The 21,367-nt window shown below is 34.9% G+C and overlaps 1 protein-coding gene across 2 annotated transcripts in view; it reads right to left on the bottom strand.

Annotated features, from left to right (window-relative positions):
- The window catches only part of LOC121411167, a 76,011-nt gene that overhangs the window by 41,847 nt on the left and 12,797 nt on the right, over nucleotides 1-21,367 (bottom strand). For both annotated transcript variants that reach the window (XM_041603723.1, XM_041603724.1), the window contains exons 3-6: nucleotides 20,609-20,685; nucleotides 17,061-17,195; nucleotides 14,838-14,906; nucleotides 13,614-13,670 (exon numbers count right to left, since the gene is read on the bottom strand). In XM_041603723.1, coding sequence (XP_041459657.1) covers nucleotides 13,614-13,670; nucleotides 14,838-14,906; nucleotides 17,061-17,195; nucleotides 20,609-20,685 — 338 coding nt within the window. The remainder of the gene's footprint in view (nucleotides 1-13,613; nucleotides 13,671-14,837; nucleotides 14,907-17,060; nucleotides 17,196-20,608; nucleotides 20,686-21,367) is intronic.

Here is a 21,367-nt window from a genome sequence, read left to right on the forward strand (position 1 = left end):
TTTACTGTTAAATTGTTTTCAGCCATTGCTTGTGTTGGTTTGGAATAAGATTATTGATTTTGAGATGTAGACATCGCCAGCCTATGCAAAACTTGGTGAAAATATCTTAATCTAGGTGATCAGTTGGAACTTGGAAATGATTCCATGGAAATCTTGGGTTTGATTGACTGTACAGAGAGATGATACCAGTGTTGTAGTGCCTTGATGCTCGGCCTTGGCCTTAAGGCGCCTTAAGGCCTATTTTTTCAAAGCCTTGGCCTTGAACATTCAAGCCTTGGCCTTGAGAGGGCCTTGGCCTTGGCCTTGAGGATTTTGAGCCTTGAAATTTCAAGGCATTTTCAAGGCTTTTTCAAGGCATTTTGTATTTTGTACTTTCATTTGTTTTATAAAAGTAATTATAAATGTTTCAATTGTTCTGTATATCTAATGACACTAAATACTACCAGTCAGCAGCAGCAGAAGCAGTAAGTGTACTTAGCAGTGCCATCAATTGCAATTATCATCACATAATTATGTAACAAAGAGAAGTGATGAAAATTAATATTTTTATTGGTAATATGATGTAATCATGACTAATAAGGATAATGACAATATCAATAATAATGATAATAATTATGATTAGGATTATAGTCAGTGGCGTAACTACAGGGGGGGGGGCACGTGCCCCCCCCCCCCATCAGCTGACTAAAAAAAGGAGGAAAAGAGGGAGAAAGGAAGAGAAACGTAGTGGGAAAGAAGACATTAATGTTCATTATAATGTTATAATTATGTTATGTTACATTACATAAGAAACATTTTTTTCATATAAATGAAACATAATTGGCTCAGGGCATATATGTCTTCATTGTTCCTGGTTCTCCCATTGTCTTTTTACCGAGATATATAATCCTGTTATACTAAAACCTCCCGTTTTCAAGTCAATATACACCAAACTACCAAATATATTTCCTCGCACTTCAAGTTATTCTTTTACATGTACAATAGTATGCTTCTTTTTCATGAATACTTTAAGTGATTGTCCCATTTTAAGGTCTTAATATAAAACATTTCCTGTCCGTGCTTACATTCGCAGTAGTGGATTGGTGAAAGATGTCTGCTCTCCATCAATTCCTAGAATGAGTCCTTAAAATGTCCCTTTTTCTGTTTTCTGATCTAAATATCAAAAATTTTCAGCTTGCGCTTCGCGCTCGCATCATTTGGTTAGTGAACTACGTAAGGTCTTCTTGAATTCCTACAAACAAGCCTTAAAATGCCAATCTTCAGGTCCGAATTTCCAAAATTTTCAGCTTGCGCTTCGCGCTCGCAAGATTTGATTAGTGAGATGGGTATGTTAATCATGATTACAAGTGCTTTATGTGCATGTTTAGATGTAATTCTAACAAAATCAGCAAGCGTTTATTGGCACTCCCATTAAATGACTATGGTGAGATGTGTATAATCTTAATAGATAAAAGATTCCTAAAATATAATCCTTAAAATCTTCCTGTTTGGGGTCAATATTTACAAAAATTTCAGTTCGCGCTTCGCGCTTGCATTATTTAGCGAGACAGGTACGTATCATGATTACAAAAGATTGATTGTTATGTCCCTTTTTAGGTTTGAATATCAAAAATTTTAAGCTCGCGCTTCGCGCTCGCATTAATTGACTAGTGAGATACATGTCCGTTTATTGGCACTGTCCTTATAAAAATATCTCTATTAGGTCAGTATACCTGGCAACTGGGCGCGCTTCGCGAGCTCACTAGGCAGTTCCAAGTTTTTGCTGGTGTCCCCCAATGCCGTGACCCACGGTACGCCACTGATTATAGTGATTTTATGACAGGAATAATTCTGACAGATCTGACTGCAATTTTGAGAACAATTTTCATACTTTAAAAATAGCTTACTCTAAAGAATGATAACAAGGTTGATTTCTATTCCATTAGGCTTTCCTTGTATTATTTTCTTTGACCAACAAGAATGTTTTAAGTCTTAATGATATTCTGAAAAGATTCGGTAAACTTGAACACAAACTTCAATTTCGTCATTTCCAAATGGGCTATGGCATCAATGGCATGATGAGCCAAAAAGTTTTTGAGGGACCAAGCATGGCATACAGAGCAAAATTTTAGGTTTCAAAATCAACAAATTTTTGGATTGTGCTTGCATAAATTATTGTTAAGTAAGGTTCGCATTCAATTTACACAAAAAAAAATGCCTAGAATGTCTAGTTTTTAGGTCGGAATATTACAAATTTTTGAGCTCGCGCTTTGCGCTCGCATTATTTGATTAGTGAGTTATGTATCCTATTTATGAGTCACCAAATGCAGTCCAGAACAGCTTCCTTTTGTGGTCAGTAAAAATTTCAGCTCGTGTTTTGTGCTCGCGTTAATTTGTTTAGTAAGATGCACACCTTTTTCATGATTACAAAAACAGCTCGAAATATTTAAATTTCATTTCTTATTACATCTTATTACAACATCTCGCAAGGATGCCCTTTTAACAGTGATTAGCACCATAATTGACCCAAAATCGAGTTTTACAACTTCAAAATTGATTTTTTTTTTCAAAACCACTTGCTCGCTATGCTTTCTATAGCGGGAAATTAAAGCCTAAATCAAAATATCTGTCTTATCAATTAGAAATCACTTAAAAAAGCTTTGCTGAACTGCACCAAAATTCTCATTTTGACTTTGTAAGTGCATTTTTGGCTTTGACCTCCCCCCCCAAAAAAAAAAAACATTCTGCCTCCCCTGTACCAGGTAGAGGAGAAAGACATATGTTGAGAATGGGCATGCGAGGATCAGATCACCTTGGTAACAATAATTATTGCAATGTGAATCGCCTAGAACAATAATTATATGTTTTTATGTCTAAATCTACATCATGAAATTATTTTCGTTTTAAATTTTCAAAGGTCAAAAATTTTGCTCGCTCACACCTTTCATACATTTGGTCCTGTGTGTCATGTATGCCGCCTAAGCATTGTTGTCTAATTTTTTCCATATATTGTACAATTGAAATGCCTTGGCCTTGGCCTTGAGGTTTTCAGGCCTTGGCCTTGGCCTTGAGTTTCCATGCCTTGGCCTCAGCCTTGGTTATTGAAGCCTTGGCCTTGGGTATTAAAGCCTTGGCCTTGGCCTTGGCCTTGGAGGTTTGAGCCTTGACTACAACACTGGATGATACATTCATTCATGGTGGTAGTCCCCCGTGCTGGTAGATACCGTGAGCGGGAGGGAGGTTTTATGCAATGGGGCCAAGATCACTGGGGTATAAAATCTTCTGAAGATATTAAAACAGCACATCTTACAAGAAGTTTGGGACACTCAAAATGGAAAATAGTGTCAAATCATCATTAAGAAATATTATATGGATTGCTCTGCAACAGTATACATGATTAAGAATAACCTAGAAGCACTCACATGATCAACATGCAGTGTGTACATACTTCCTGATTCCAATCCTAAGCACAATTCTTATTGACATGTATGCGAGATGATTTTTATACTTATACTTTATACAGTTGATTTCATTACACAACATATAAATGTATGTAAACGAACAAATAAAACTAATCTGAATCAGAATAAAACCATCATGAATTGCATTGATGAATATATCAATTGTGATTTAAACTGACAATTGATTAACAAATTTCATGATCATCTGAAGTTAGGTTTTCCGTCACAGACATAACTGATGCATGGATCTAGGATACAGATGTGATGGTTGTCTGCCTGGTCCATGGGTCTGATTCATAAAGAGTTACAATTATTGAAATCTTTGCCATTATGGAAACTGCCATCCTTACAATGCCCAGCAGCCAATCACAACCAAGGTTTCTACAATAGTTAGAATAATTTTAAAGTTACCACAGTTGTACATCTTTACAAAACAGGAACCAAAATGAAACTCTTTTGTGGGACATGTAAATGCAAACAGAATTATATTATATGTACATATGGAAAACCATGATTATGATGTTACTAATTATGACAGAAATAAATAATGATTTAACTTTAATATGGCAATCATGCTGAATAGAGTTTGACATAGAGAGTAGAAATAATGTTCAATCCTGTCACACAAGTACTTCATTAATGATGACGTCAATAATTATGTATTTACAGGAACAAAGCCATGCCATAGCCTATAGAATTCTGATCTAGTTTACAGGGTGAAAAACACCTTAGACTTATTTTCTTACTTGCAATTATTCAAAATTAAAGTGAAATGTAGCAAGAACTTGACTGTCTAAGAGCAATCAAGAGGAACAGGATATACACCCCCACAATCATTAATTGGTAGGCAAAGTCTGTATAGCTTAAAGTTGACCTGAAGAAACAGAGTAAATCAGCCGATTACATGTATAACACTGGAAATTTCATCAATATAGGATATAAAATTATGACAATTCATTTCCTGGTCAGGTTGCTCATTGGAGCCTTACTTTTGTGATAATCCAGAGACGCCTGATTTCCATAAAATAGGAACTTTAAATGCTAAGTTTTCATTTGAATAATCCTATTAAATTTTTCATCTTCCATGAGAAATTACATTTTCATTTCATTTGAGGAAGGAATTGAAAAATTTATATTTCATATCATAAAATACAAAAGAAACAGTGCACAACATCATCAATTCCTTAAATTGTCATCAATTCCTTCAATTGCAATGAGCATGGTACTTTACTGCTTAATGCAAATTATACAATTGAATTTTATTTTAATAACATTATTTTAGTGTACATTTGATTGTGATGGAATTTTCTTGTTATACCATGAGAGAACAATGTCCTGGTCAGTGCTTTGAGCAAAATGCACATGAAACTATGACTCTGATTGCTCTGTTGTCATTTAGCATATGACAGCAAATCTTACTATATTAAATATTTTGTGGTTATAATATGGTAATTGTGTCTAAATTCTGTTATTACTCCTCTATTATAAAACTATCACAGGGCTATGTATGTTAATATGTCTTATTATTATAAGGTTCAGGTATTGTAAATTTATTTTTAACAACCGGTATATTAAATAAATGCAGTAACTCCTGCAAAAAGAAACCAAACTTTGTGTTACATAACCCAAATAGCCCTGTCAAAGGATTTCACATACATGAAATGCCTCATGATATCTTTGTCAAAATATTGAAACCATGGAATTGCAATGAGTGATTATGAGTCATAAGTTATAGAGAAGTTGAAAAATCACAAACCAATTGGATTTGGGATCACTGAAAATATCTGTCATCAATTCTATTGTCACCACAACATTTTATTGGCCAGACACACATTGAAACAACATCAGTTGATCTCCCACTCAGCTATTGGAAAGAATCATATTAATGTTGGCTAGGCAGAGAACATGTTCTTGCCAAAAAGTAAGCAACAAAAAGAGAGAGAGAGAGAGGAAGGTTTAATACAATCTTAGTCTAAATGTGCATTTGATTACAAAATAAAAAATACAAGATGTACATAATGTATAGTACTGTACATGCACATGTTCAATCATAATACCAATGATGAAGGCTACAAAGACAGAATGTGATAGTCTGTGGTTAATATTAATTTCCCTTTTAAGTTTTATATAAAATCTATAGTATATTCCGGGGTTTCAGTTTTTAGATGACAAGGGGCAACAGAGTTTGGCTAAATAAGGAAATATATCTACAAGTAAAGCTACATTAAGGAGATTATTAATAAAACAGTTTGAAACTAGGCCAACTTTTTTTTAATTCCCCCCACATTCTTTGACAACGGCCTTGAATACATGTACATGCAACAAATGCATTCAAACTGAACATGCTGAATGCATAGAATTGCCATGCAATTTATATTTTAATTATACAACGTACATGAAGGTTGATTTATTGTTTCATTATGATTAATTAACAATATATCTTATGACTTTAATATAGCATCAAATGGTATAAATCAAGATAATTTCATTACAGAATTTTTGGGAATGATCAATGGGCAGATTTTCAAAAAGAAAAGCTTAGTATTCAATATGTCATGATGAGTAATGTTCATTAATTAATATGTGGTAGAATCTATTCAGCACTCGTGACAAATCAAAACCAGGGAGCCTAGCAATGATATTATCTGACACAAAGGAAATGAACTTAGGGATCTTTCGACTCCATTCTCCTTTTATCTTAAAAAGCCAATTCTTTTTGTCCAGTTTCGGTGTTGTTATGTAAAATGTTTTGTTTTGCAATTGTGATGTTTTGCCTTTTATTAGTTTTTATCAATTGTTTGTAAATACGCTGCTTTGTTTGTAAGACTGTCTTGAATAAAGGATCCAGAAAGAATCTACTAAAATAATCAATAAAATGCTTTCCAACCTCTTCCCTTTCATACAGCCCCTTCTAAATTCGCTATAAAAAATCCATGGTGATGTTCACACCCTTTAATATTTTTTTTTTATTCAGGAAACATGAAAAGACCTTCTTTTTGGTAAGGTACATAGTGTGTACAGTTCTTTGACAGGACATGAAGAAAGGAAGGAAATGGGTGACCCTGCAAAGAAGGTTAGATTGTTCAGTCATTCTACAGTACAATATTACAAATTAACATTCAACACATATCCTCAAATTCAATGTTTTCAATTCTCTTAAACAAGAAAATTTGTATTGTTCAGTGTTCTAAACTTATAATTACCTTTTAGTAGTTTAATGACAGAAATGACAAATCATATGACAGGATAATTTTATGTAAAACATCTGTTTAAAAAGCATGAATTAACCTTATTTCTATTAGGAAAGACTGTACATACACAATAATTCTTGTTTAATGAACACTAAGAATGAACTATGAATTAAACACTGCAAACAATATAAATCAAAATAGATGTACGTTTCCTCTATATGCTACATCCTAAATCATATGTCCTTAGTGGCATTTCCTAATATTTATTATTGAAAAGTTTTCCTGCTAAGTAATCTTCAGTGCTTTTGAAAACAACAGACTTATTCCTTCAAACAACTTCAAATCAGGGAGCTCACCATACAGTTTTTAATATTGTATTTTATCAGATTGAGTTTTACGGAACTTTACTTTTCTACTCAAAAAAATCAATACATGGTTTCTTTTCAGGTCATTGATAGGGTCGAATACAAAAAACAGACTGTTTTCAATTTAATTTTAGAAAACAAAAAGGTATTTAATGATTCAAGTCAGCTGCACTTTTATGAATGGTAGAGGATGGGAATAGTATACCCTACTTTTGTTCAGAAAAGGGCATGCTACACTTCCCACATTTAGGGATTATTTTGGTGCACAGAATTTCATTTAATTTTGTTGCACTTTTGGACCATTTTACACTTTAAAATCACATATTTAACCTTGCATATTATACAAATATACCAGGCTTTGAGGAAGTATAGCTGGGAATTAACTTTCCAAGGTTGGAATGGAGGATTACCATTTTTCCCCCCTAGGGGCAAATCCCTGAGGAAAAAATAGTAGTTTCCAGAACAACTGAGGATGAACAATTTCCTCTATTCAAAATAAAGCCCTGGTATATTTCTTTTATATCCTACTTTAAATAATTCAGAACAATAGATCTTGATTGTCAAGTTGTTCGAGTTCATCTCTAATCTGAACCAAATAGATAGATAACGCGATGCGCTTGCAGAGTCCGGTTGCATTGCTTGCGCTGACAGATCTACTCTTCTTGAAGCCACCACGCTCAGCGGAACCTGATTAGTGCATGCACCGTCCCTTCCCAGGAATTGCCTTGTATAAAGACATCATGATGACCAGCAGCGTGTCACAGAGATTGCATGATCTGTGACATCAATAATTGAATAGTGCACTAAATTGCAGAGGCTGGGGGTATTTTGCTCCCTAAATGCTCAAAAGAGCCCTGAAAACTAAAACCTGGAAATCTTCATTCACTGCAATGTTAAAGATTATTCAATATTGCAGATTTAAAAAGGAAATTGTGAAAAGTGGTTCCTGGAAATATTTATTTTTTGTGCACTATGCCATCATTGACATCAGGGAATGGCAAATTTTCTTCATTGGGCATTTGATTTAAACAGCATAGATAGAATATATTTGGACAAATGATTTTATCTGAACCAATCACTGTTCAAGATTTGTTTTAAGTTGGATAAAAAAACATGTTCATAAAGGACCCCTAAACCTGACATTTTTCTTACTATTGTTTATCACTTGGGCATTAATGGGGGTAAATCACCCTTTAGCGGGGTTTCACATGCTCTTATTTCGTAATGCTGAATTGTAATTACATTATATTTGTCTTCCATTCACGTGGCTGAGGAGGCTTCGCGAATTCTGCGGTTTTACGTTTCGCACCGATAAGAAGAGGTGTGGCTTCTTTTGGGTACCCCATCAATCATTCTTGCATAGCCAAAATTGGCAAATAGAGCAAAAATAGCACGTTTTAATGCAGAAGTGTTTGAAAGGTTTATGTTTTGGAGGTCAAAGCGTTCACACGTCTGTTTTGCTCCGTCATTCTCGAATATCGTCTCTAGAAAATACCTTGACACTATTCATTGAATTGCGATTTCAAATTATGCTATTTTGCATTTATGCGCTCAAACTGCGTCATTCGAATTATCATTCAAGTGACGCGTCACCCAAATGGTCACTTGAATGACGTAAAATGCGAGCATGTAAAACCCCTCTACATGTAAGTCTCTTAATTTTTCTATTCCTTTATCGTGTATATCCCTAAAAATACAAATACTCATAAGTTGATGATCATCAGTATGGGAAAGAAATATGTTCAAATTTTCTGTCAATCTCAAGCTAAATGTATTAAATGTCTATTATATGAATAGTCTTGAGAAAATGAACCCATTTCATGCTCTATCATCACAACTTTTCCATTTTGAAATACATTTTATTTTTAAGAATATAACCAATGAAAAATCAAATGAACACAACAGTGGTGTCAACAAAACATGTGAGATAAAACTTGTTTCTATGGTAATAAGTGTCGACTGAACACACCCACAGTTCATCAACTTAAGCCACTTGTCGCTGGAAGCTTTCCTTGATCTTATACATGTAGGTCAAATGCTACAGGATTAGAAATTATCAAATTAGCTCTAATATATTGGAAGTACTATATATAGTCTATCAACTAATATCTTAATTAATCCTTCACTCGCCTTGCTATGGGGGGCTTTGAAGGTCAATGTACTGTCTACTAAGGTATATATGTCTATAAAGCTAAGGTTTATCAAGCAACCATTTCATATGAAACACTGACAATTCACCAAAATCAGATAGATAATTATGCCAGATTCCAATGTGTATTTGAAATCTCATCAATATATCACAGGATTGATAGTTAAGCTCCCAACTGAATCCCAATAAGCTTCAATAATAATAATAATATTGTATATTCCATGATGTGCAAAACCTTGTACATGCGGTAATTTGACCCCCCCCCCCCCTAAATAATACAGGTAGCTGTGTGACATCATTTGCTATCTAATGTGATACCAACAAAACTCATATCACTATTTCTGAAATCAACAATTCAAACTTTGAGGGGAAGTTATGGCATTTTAATAACCTTAAATGATATGAAAATGAAACTTATCAAAATTCCATAATTTCCATTTTTATCAAATGTTGATAATTGATATTGTCAAATTTCAGGGTTATGCCTGTTTGGTTTTGTTCTTTTCATTCAAATCAGCTTAATGTTGAAGTGGACTTGACCATTTCATTTCATGTCAACCACTGATAATGTGAAACACAGCTTTTTAAACATTGCTCTGAAAACGACAAATACTATGTACATGTAGGTCTAGATAATAAATTTTGAATCTTGAAAAAAAATAATTTTCTAATGTTTGAAAAGTTCAAATCCAAAGATGTCTTGTTTATGCCTTTTATTTCATTCAGGTGCAGAACTCATACTTGTACACATTTAGTTCATACACAGCTTAAACAATTCACCATGAACAAAATTGTGCATTCACCCAAATATAGCAAAGATTCAGCAGCAGTTTTTTTCCCCAATGTGGCAAGGGTTTTCCAGCTAGACGAGACCTTTGTGCACCCCTCCCCGCCCTGGGGAAAATGATTACACCATGACCTAATGAATGCTTTCATACATGAACAACATTTGCCATCAACAAAGCTATGCATTCAAGGAGCATCAAGTCAATGAATCAAAATGCCTCAAAAACAGGGTGGCTACCCTCCAAAAATGGAGAATTTGTTGCAACCTCCTCTTACACCATTTAGCTTATAATCTAGATGCAGGCTGCAGCTTTACATAACGTTGCCATGCCAATATACAAGGCTCCAATCCAATTTCGTATTTTTGGTGGCCCGAAAAGCAAATTTGGTGGCCTAAAACAATAGAAAAGATTAGTTTATCAAAACTTTGTAGCCCAACCTGGCCACCAAATGTGGTCATTCACAGAAATTTCATGGCCCGACTCTCATTTTTGGTTGCCCCGAGCCACTGCTAATGTCGAGCCCTGGCCTGCTATAGGGGCCTACACTCCAATCTTGCTTTAGTTCACGTTTTTCTTTTCTATCAACCAGGATTGAAACAGGTTTTTTTTTGTACATCACTGTGAGTTAAACGAACTACTACAGTGCATGTGTGAACGCACCTAGTACTGTCTCACTAGGTGGTTTCAAACTGCCTCGATCACAAGAATCCCCGTTAAATTACGAGAACTTTTTTGGCAAAAAAATACCCATTAATTATTCCTGCATTCACACCGCCCCGAAACATACCCTTCGGATATGTTTCGAGGATAAGTTCCCGAAGTTACGAGCATGCGCAGTATGGTCTGATAAGCAGGCAAGGTGCGAGATTCAAATTCACTAGCCCAGCAGCCACCCAAGCCGCGCCCAACTACATGCTGGGCTAAAAGTTCCCGTAATTTGCTTTCACATCGCCAAAATACCTGCGACCTTGGGAAAATCCCAGCCAAAGTTCTCGCAATTTCGCCAAGTACCTACTATTTAGCGGGTATTTTCTTTCGGGGAAATTACGCGTAGTTTGCTTTCACATTACCAAAATACCTGGTATTTTCTGATCGGGGTAAATTTCCCGATCAGAGAATACCTGGAACTGACGAACTTCGAGGCGGTCTGAAACCACCTACTGGATCACTTCACCTCGTCAAGAGGGGTCTGTCTCCACGGACTAAATACTACGTCTGTCTCCCTCAACATAGCTGACCTTGGCATGACCTTGATCTCATTTACCAATATAGCATGGAGGAGATTCGGTTAAGAGCCTGGTGGCTACATGGAAGGATGGTGGATGTTACACGTTTCAATGGCACTAGCAGCCGACTTCATACACCCTGCTCTGTCCACACTGTCAAGTAATCTCCACTGAATGCAAAGTCAACCTCAGCATCAGCTGCTGCTTGCCTGTGATCTCCCTATATTGATGACCTACTTACATGTATCTCCCAAACCACAACTTGCGTCAACATCAACAAGGAAGCTCTAACACAAAAAAATATTGGTATTGTTATGGTTTTCCACAAAAAAATGCATATTGTGCTCACTTTACAAGCTACATAATAGAGTAGACAACTATTGTCATGTCTCTTCTCTCATTGCATACTGTACCTTCCGAGATCCTCTTTTGAGAAATTATAGTTGCTTGCATTCAATACTATTTGGGAAAAACTTCAACATTTGCCAAAAAACACAACCTAAAATCCCTCTAATTATCCGAACTTGGAAATGTCATGATCAACGCTCATAATTGAGTCTTCAACATCTGAAGCTGTTCAACATGTATACTTGTATAGTATAATATTTCAGGAATACAGGATATGCAACAATGTACAATTCGAGGTCATAGATATCATTTGCATGCACATGTACATAGGGTATGATGATTCACGAAATCATCATTCAGTAGAATTACAGTGAAATGGAATGCATGGAGACAGACTTCTTCTCCACAGATACATAAATCAGGAGATGAACACGCTAAACATGCCCTTCGTCATTTTGGAGCCGGCACATCAATTTATTCCGTATCTGGACTTTGGTCTGCATGCCTTCATGCATACTCTTGGTGATTCATAAGATGTATTAATCAATGAAAGATCATGTTCCCATGAAACCAAACCTACAAGTACACCATTTTTCTATATTTCAAGGACTTTGATCAAATCCTGTTTCATATCACCTAATAATCTCGCTTTATGGAATACCATAGGCCTTCATTCCATACCACCAACATCATTATCAGACAGACTCAAGCATTTGTTTTCCTTGTTTCATTATCTTCATGTACATGTACAAATGTATGTGTAGCTATATTCTTTGTGTGTCACTCATCTTCAAACTCAACCTTGCTGGGTTTAATGTATATCCTTTTTTTTTCTTAACTTGACACATGAAAAAATAGACATTTTCATTTCCTACATAATCTCAATCTTTTTTGTTATTTGATGGACTTCATGACATACTTGATATGTCATACTACCAGCATTGTCACAACGACAGATGTGACAATATAGATGTGATACGCTCTGGCCCTAGCCTTCCTCCATTCAAAAGATACAATCAATATTTATGATAAAATGTAATCTCTTCTTTTTTCTTATTTACTTTACATCCAAGAAACATGTGTTATTGATTGCATACTTATTGTTACAGGGCCCTGAGGCAAAGTCCCATTTTAGGCTAAATCAGTCAGTAGTTATCATCAGATTACATAATACCTTGTCAAGATACAAACTTATTCAAGTACTACTTCCGTGTTGATATGAATACCTATTGAACTTCCAGGTTGCACGATGCATCAATGCCTAATAAATGGAGGTGACAGTCTGCCATGCTAAGCTATAGGCAACCTCTAAACCAGTGGCGTATGCAGAGGGTGGTTACACCCCCCCCCCTAAAAAAAATGTTGAAGACCTTTTTTTTGGGGGGGATTGTCAATTTTTTGGTATAGTAAACCACCTCAAATTGGTGGTGAAGACCTTTTTGGGGGGAGGAGGGTTGTTAACATTTCATTCAGCTTGAACCCCCCCCCCACTAAAAATCCTGCATACGCTACTGATCTAAACTGATGTTTATCACTGGTATTTTGTGATAATCATCAACTTCTACTCATGCTCAATACTACAGGTGTAGCATAGCATGCCAATTTCAGAACTGAAACAATACTCTTTTTTTTTAGAAGCACCAGGAAAGAGAGTAGTCCATTTGCTTTATAATAATGAATGCATTCGTGTCTGTTTCAGCATGAAAATGGCTGTTAAAAGGCTAAAGCTAAATGTATATTGACATCCATGTATTCATTCATGTCAATGTATATGTATAAAGTCTCTACTTGCTTATAGTAGTAATGCAAAACACCAGCTGTTTCATGAAGCTGATACCCGCGAATTCATGTTTATGGGAGTGAACTCTTTCTAATTAATATCAAATCTTGACAAAAATGTATCTCGGTATTAAAATGCTTTTTAAACAGTGAATATGAATAATAGAAATATTGCAGGAGAATGTAACAGAAACGTAAAATTCCATTCTGGTTCATTGGGCAGGCACTATGAGGCAGACAATGGAGTATAGGCCTATTATAGTCCTACTATAAAATGAGGATGTTTTCATATATGCCAGAGAACTTGGCATGGATATGTCTACTTACCCTAGTGGCTTTCAAGGTTCTGATCATAAAGTCTTTGGTAACCCTCCTTTGTGTTATCTAGACATAAACAAAACAAGAAAATCACACAGGTAAGAATGTTTAAATATGATGAGGAAATAATTATTTTGACAAAAACTTGTATGATGGTGGGCCCCAAGTCTGCGCACCTAACAATTTGAGTTAAGATTTAACATGAATTTCTTCTTATTTCACAAAATCTTTCAGTTGATAATGTTCCTTACATCATAATGAGTTAGTGTGCCAAATATCTCATAAAATTTGAAAGAAATATATAAATTTTCTTGGAAAAAATCTCGGGCAGTCATTTTCAGATTGAAAAAAAAAATGGTACCCCATGTCTGCGCACTCATTCACTTTGCACACGATTCGAGGATTTTGATGACAAAAGCTGTATTTTGAGGCTGTCACATGAAATGCCCTGAATTCATTATTTTTCCACCATTTTGAGTCGGATTTTTTTATGAATACCTGTCTATGTAGTGCATGTGTAAAGTTCGTGCTCGTTGCGTATCTTCTGTAACTAAAATCGCGCAGATACGCGGGTGCGCAGACTTGGGAGACCGCGCAGACATGGGGGAACTGACCATATGTTCAAAATTGTTTTTTTTATGCAGGTGAATAAAAAACCATAACCAACTTTGTCATCCTTCAAAATAAAAAATGATTTTCTATCTCAATTATTCCAAGATTCAATTTAAATATCATGGCATCTTGGAATACACCTTGGAACAGCATAGATAATTGGGCATGAACGTATACATTGTAGGCCTAGGCCTGACAAACATCATACTTTTTTTCATAGCTTGCAGAAGGTGATATCACATTCTAAATATAAGACTAGAGTTATCCTTAAAGGGATAATCCAACTTGATATTAATTGCAATTTTCAATTAATTCAATGGGAAATTTCTATACAAATAAATGAAAATGAAATATTGCATATTATAGTGAATTACAAAATATATAGTTGGGCTCATGAAATCATTGTTTCACCCATTTGCATTTGAACATGCATTTTTCTGTTTCACAACATCATGCAAAATGTACAAATTCCAGATTTGGAACATTTCATTGAATTTTAATGAACTTTCCTCGTTTGTATCATTCTATTAGCAGCAGGGTGAAGCACCCTGTATTATTTTCAACATATGGCTGTAATGACAAAGTTGAATACATACGTCACAGAATGATAGTAGAACTTACTTGTGTGACAACTATATCTCCAAACGAATGTTCCTCTCCATCGTCTACCCAGTACCTTTCACATTTGTGCTGTCAGAAAATTAAGGAGAGAAACACATTTTCAAATTCAATATTCAATTTACTCACAAATCATTAATGAGAATTAGGCCCTGTAACAGAAGGATTTAATAGTGATAAAACAATGTTTGCAACAATTCATGGGTGTTTCCTGGGTGTTTCACCGACTAAAATTCAAGCATCTCGAAAGAGCTAAAATGGAAATTATAATTAATGCACAATATTACTGATTAATATGCAGAACACTTATGCCATGAGCTTGATCTGGCCAATGTATTGATTTGTTTTTTTACAAGAAACACGGGATTTCAAGTGCAACATGTACATTTCGTCAAAGTTGAATATAAATAAATACTTGTCTATTGGGGAAATATTCATGCAACAATTTTGCAATTGCAAAAAGTTGTGATCCTTGTATCCAAAATTTGGGGAAGCTCATTTTTTCAAATTAAAATAAACCATTTCTTCACATTTATTTACTTGTAGGCCTAAAATCTTGGAATAAAGGGCTCTCTACACAAGTGACATTATTTTCTGTCTTGCTTTCTCTCTTATTCTAGAGGGAAATATTTCATATCAATCATCAATCAGCTCTTTATGTACAGTATTTGCAACACAGGCCTACATGTATGAAGTACATTTTCAAACACTCATGGGCAAACTTGAATGTAGGCTGATTAGCCTACATGTTGCAACATATTTTCGCTCAGTGCATTATGCTGAAGTGATATGTATTAGGTGCACTCCACACTTACAACCCATTCCATCTAATTTAAAAAAAAATTGATGGAGACTTTATTTCAAGAACTCAAAAAGTAATATAGCAGCCAATATGCAGACCTACATTGAGGATTACTTTTCATCAATCTTGCAAGACTTCAAAGTTAATTTGAGATGAAGGATTTTTCCTTCAAATTAATTTTCTCTCCCTCTCTCCCTCTTTACATAAATCATCAAGTTTACGGGGTATGGACTTCAATCTTTCACTGCTGCACGGTTTTTAAGCTAATGTCTGCACCATAGCGTGAACCGTGTTACATTTCTTCCATATAAGTGCATGCAGGAGAACTTTGCATGAAGCGTAGCGATTCATTCTTAGCCTTCCTGGAAACGAGTTTTCCAGGGCTATTTCTAGATCAGAGTGCTCCTCTAGCTAATCTCCTGTGTGATGTAGGAATGTCGAAAAGGTAAACAAATGCCCTGGATGGTGAAAGCGATCTGCCACAAGATTCTATTTCCAGCTTCCAGATTCATGTGACACGGGCAACACCTGCTGGCCATGCAGGTGTACTGAGGATTTCCATCAAATTAATAGTGGGGGAAATTCTACAAAGACCTGTCTAGATCAGCCCAAGCCTTCAAATTGCTACACATCTCTGATGTGGCATATCGTCCAAATGAGAATAACTTCATAATTTTTTGTGACAATGCCAGTTGTAAGCTACTTGTATTTTATGGGGTCCTGCTTCAGATTACAAGCATCATTTAATTTTCTTATGATTTTCATTATTGTCATCAGCAGCACCACATCTGATCACGGTGGATCATGGAAAATTTCCTGATCAGAGTATACCTGGTATTCTCAAATTTCAAGACGGTCTGAATATGCCTAGAGACGCTTAAAAAATAGAGGCTCCTTTAGACTTTCTGACATTTTGGTAAATCTCACAAAAGACTATTCCCTATTCCGATTCAAGACTGGATTATATGAATGTGCATACCAATAATGTAAAGGATGAAATAAAAGTTGTTTTATTTGATAAATTTACCAATTTCACTTCAAAATTTACCAGGTGCCTCATCAAAATAACACATCGGGGGGGGGGGGGGTCTTTTCTCTTGCTTTCTCAAGCAAAGGATGGGCTGAAAATTTTGGGATATAATCTATGTCTGTCATAACTGAATTTGTATTACAAAAAGAGCAGAAAAGGCTTTTTTCAAATACAAATAAAAACATCAATGGGAGAGGCAGCACGATACCAAATTTAAATTCTTACAGCCGGAAAAAAGCTGAATTCAAAATCTCAAGATAAAAAAGACAGGCCTTAATTAAACACTCAAAATCTGATATAACTCATATCAGGCCAAAGAAATTGCTTCTCTATTGGATTAATGTGTATTAGAAGGTGTATACATGTAGGCAAAGTTAAAATGAAAGTAACTTACCCTCCCTTGTTCAAATTCATTGCATGCCATGACAATGATTTGTGTGTTACTTTCCCAGAGCATCCTCCAGAAATCATTGACTGTATGAGGGAGAGGGCCCTGTGCTGCTAAGTATGAATGGTCATTACTCACACCCTGAAGAAAAAAATAAATAAATGAAAGAACAAATCAAAATCCCATCTGAAAAGTTGTGGATAAAGACCACTCTAATATAATAACATCATACATGTAAGTGATTTTTAGCAATTGTGGTTATGTAGAATCACATTGAAAAACCCATCTATTTCGTTTGAAAGAAATTTATATATAGTTGCTGAAAATTTGTTTAAACACATTCAAAATTTAAATTACACATCACTGAAATCATAGTTTTAGTATGGAACATAGTAATTAAATGTAGAATGAAATGTCAATGTATAAAAATGCTGCAGTTTTTCAATCTAGGCAATTTACAGACATACACTGTAAAAGAGTATATGAGTAAATTCACCTTTCAAGTGACACTAATTTCATGATTAAAAAGAATAATAATGAAAATCAGATACTTTGTCATCATAGCATTATCATGATTACGCTTGCCTTCATTTTCAAAAATACAAGAGGTTGAAATCAATGTATATCTACACTGTATGTGCTTTGTTCAATACAAGAAAAGCTCAATTGCAATTGGTTTTCACCAACAGCTCCTGGCATATTAAACAAAAATTCCAGAAAATTTTCTTGTTTCTTGGACAATAAATGTTGGAAATTTGGCACCACCGCAAGAAGAACATACATTTACATTTTTTCATCCTTCCATTTTAATCTTGTACCTACAAATTCATATTTTTGGCTGTCTAGATATTTATGGCTAATCTCTGATACTAAATATAGTATAAATGGGTTAAAATCTAGCTTAGAAGGCAGGATGTAAATGAGAGGGATCCAATTGACGTCAGATTCTAGAGGACTATCTCAAACAATTTCTACTGCATTGAGTTACATGTACATCAATAATGTAAAATTCATAAATTCAAACTTTAAAATACAAAATTAATCATCAACACTTGGTTCATTAATTTGCCTCCACTACACAGGCAGGCCTACATGTAACATGTAGAGAGTTTAATTAACCCATGTAAAATCATAATATCTACATGTCTCTTCACATTACTATTTTTTTATGATTTTGAAAAACTGACAGGTTATTGTTTACAAAAACAGTTCAGGATTTTCTTCATTTCAGATCCAAATTCAATACTATAAATGTGTTTTGAAAGAGGTGTAGCTTGATGATTATTTTTAATTAAGAAGTTTTGTTTCCCTTTTTGCATTCCATCACACTTTGTATGTAATCAATTTCAACATTAGCTTCATTTCCTGGTTTATATAAAACATCATTACATATTCTCTGATTAAACAAACATTTCAGAACATGAAATATTAAAGGAAAAAGACCATCCCTCATATTAAGTGTTAATTTGAATAGTCAAATAGCATAAAATCAAAGCAGAATTTTTAAATGTCATAAACTTTGTTGCTGTTTTTTCATCTGATTTCAATGTAATTTTCAGCATTATGCTTGTTTGATTTTATATTTTTATTCATATCAACAATTTTTTTGGGTACATGTAGACTTCCCCTTTAATTAATACCCTTTTTACACAGGATTTTCTTAACCCCGGACTGTCGCTAACCCCGTACTATCCTTAACCCCATACTATTTTTTTTCCTTTTCACACATGCCAAATTGTTATTGCTAACCCCGGATAAGGAATGCTTGCTTTTTACACACGAAACTCACTAACCCCGGACTAGTGGTTTTTGTCGATCATTCGTAGTACAAGTACTTCACTCGTACACTTTTTACACACGCTAAAATTTCCTTAACCCCGTACTATAGGTGGGGCTAAATTGCTATTTAGCCCCACCTATAGTACGGGGTTAAGCTTAGCCCACTTTCGTTTTACACTAGCGATCTTAACCCCGTACTATCGCTCTTAGCACCGCAATTGCTGGGATAACCCTGCTTTTTTGCAGGGCCAAATAATCCCGTACTATAGGTGGGGTTAGCCCACTTTGCAAAAATGCTGTGTAAAAAGAAAGTGGGCTAAGCTTAACCCTGTACTATAGGTGGGGCTAAATGGCAATTTAGCCCCACCTATAGTATGGGGTTAAGGAAATTTTAGCCTGTGTAAAAAGGGTATTAGTGTATGAAAGAAATGTATGAAATGTACATATAGGTTTAAATTGAAGAGAAATACATGTACCATCACAGTTATCATGTACCTCCATGAAATTATACAGTACAGGAATATGTTTACACAAACCTTTACCATGATACATGTTTATTTTACAAACATGCAATAAAATGTGATTTCATTGATCAACAAACACATTTTCAGACTTGTATTGGCCTACTGTACATGTAATGATGTCAATAGTCAGAAAGACTACACCATTACATGGACAATAATTTGGCAGCAGTTAATAATAACTAAATTGGCCAACCATGATATGCTCAAGGCCTCAATTTCTGAATTTTAGTACAATACATGTACATATCAAACATATAAATCAGCAAGTTTGAGTAAACAATTGAGTTAAAAGAGAAATAGAATTTTTAATGAATACCGGTAGTCTCAGATAAGTCATACTCCCTGCTGAAATTAGTGTGTTTGGATTTGAAATTGGTGTGTTTGTATCACACATAATTTTGGAAGTAATAATAATAATAGATGTTTCGTTTGTGGGGCCATAACAGCCCCTTTATCACACAGAAACCAATCTGCCTATAGCATACAATGTACATTTAATGTGCAACTGACATTTGACCTCCAGTTTTGGAATTTAAACTTGAACTGCATTTTAACAATTGGATATTAAAGGGGGGGGGGGCGGGGGGAGGTATAGGGATTTAGGGGGCTTGGAGCCTTGGACCCAAATGAAAAAAAAAATGAGACAAATCATAGGGAGGAAGGTGATGTGGAAATTACTGTGGAATGTACCCCATTTTTGCAACAAAGATTATACCAGACAAATTGTTTGCTTTTGACATGATTACAATATTGATATTTGTATAGGTGAGCATAGCAAACAGGTAAAAGTATGATCTCTTCTTCATGGTAATTCATGAACATTCAGTTATTTCATTCATTTGCTTTTAGATATCATCATCTTTACCTTTTTATGATCTGTCAATATTTGAAACATGTTCACTCGCAATAGTTTACTCCATCGAAATGTTTGAATATGATCGGGGGACTAAGGCAAACCCCGAAAGCCCCCCCCCCCCACCCCGCAAGAAATACACCTGTAATCCAGTCTTATATATTTGTATGCCTATACCACAAAAATTATTTTTAAAATCCTTCTACCAAATTCTTGTTTCAAGTCATGGCATGGAAACTCCACTTGGGGGCAGACAGACTGATGAACAAGTGCAATGATCTATCCCCTTTAACAACTTTGTCTGCGGGCATTTAAGATCAAGGTTATAATTTACAGTATGCATGTTTGACAATTTTGATTAAAGTACAAGATATGACAATATGAAATTGAAAACTTACCTTGAGATAGTTTGCATTGATGTAATCTGAACCTTCTACATTCTCAATCTGACTCAACAGAAATCTTGAATGATCAACTGCAAAATTTAAAACAATATGAAACACAAAGACTTTTTAATTTTTTGTTGCAATAAAAAATATACATTTTTCGATGAACAAGGAGACTTATGTGTACTAGCATAGAGTAAACCATAAAAAGTTCATTAAACATTTAATTCCACATAAAGCAGGAAATATACAGGCTAAAAGTCATATCATTCACTACTGACAACAAAACAATTTCTCCTTGACTGAGGACTTTTTCCCCACATTGCATTCCCCTGAGAGTTTTTTTTAAGAGAATTCAGTGATACACTGGTGAAATATTCATAATTAAATATACATTCATTACACTGTACATCCAATGGGTGCATGGCAAAGTTACCATAATTGTAACTTTGATGCAACGGGGCTCAGAACTTTCCAGTGATTTAATTTCCACTACTGTATGTAATTTGTGAAGTTTACAGAGCTCTATGAATTTTCCATGAATATGGCAATTGAAAATTACAACTATAAAATATTATCTAAAGCACTGTTAGAGAAGTCATTTGAATACAGTGCAGAACATATACAGGAAGAAATATTGATGACATTCTGTAATATTAAAGTCACAAGTACATGTACATGTGTGTAGTCCACTGACATTTGCATCCCTCCTGAAACCCGGTACACACTAAACACCTGGGTGGACAGTGGCAAAAATTGATTAGTGAGAGA

The sequence above is a fragment of the Lytechinus variegatus genome, chromosome 3 (genome assembly GCF_018143015.1).
Source record: "Lytechinus variegatus isolate NC3 chromosome 3, Lvar_3.0, whole genome shotgun sequence".
Taxonomy (NCBI): domain Eukaryota; kingdom Metazoa; phylum Echinodermata; class Echinoidea; order Temnopleuroida; family Toxopneustidae; genus Lytechinus; species Lytechinus variegatus.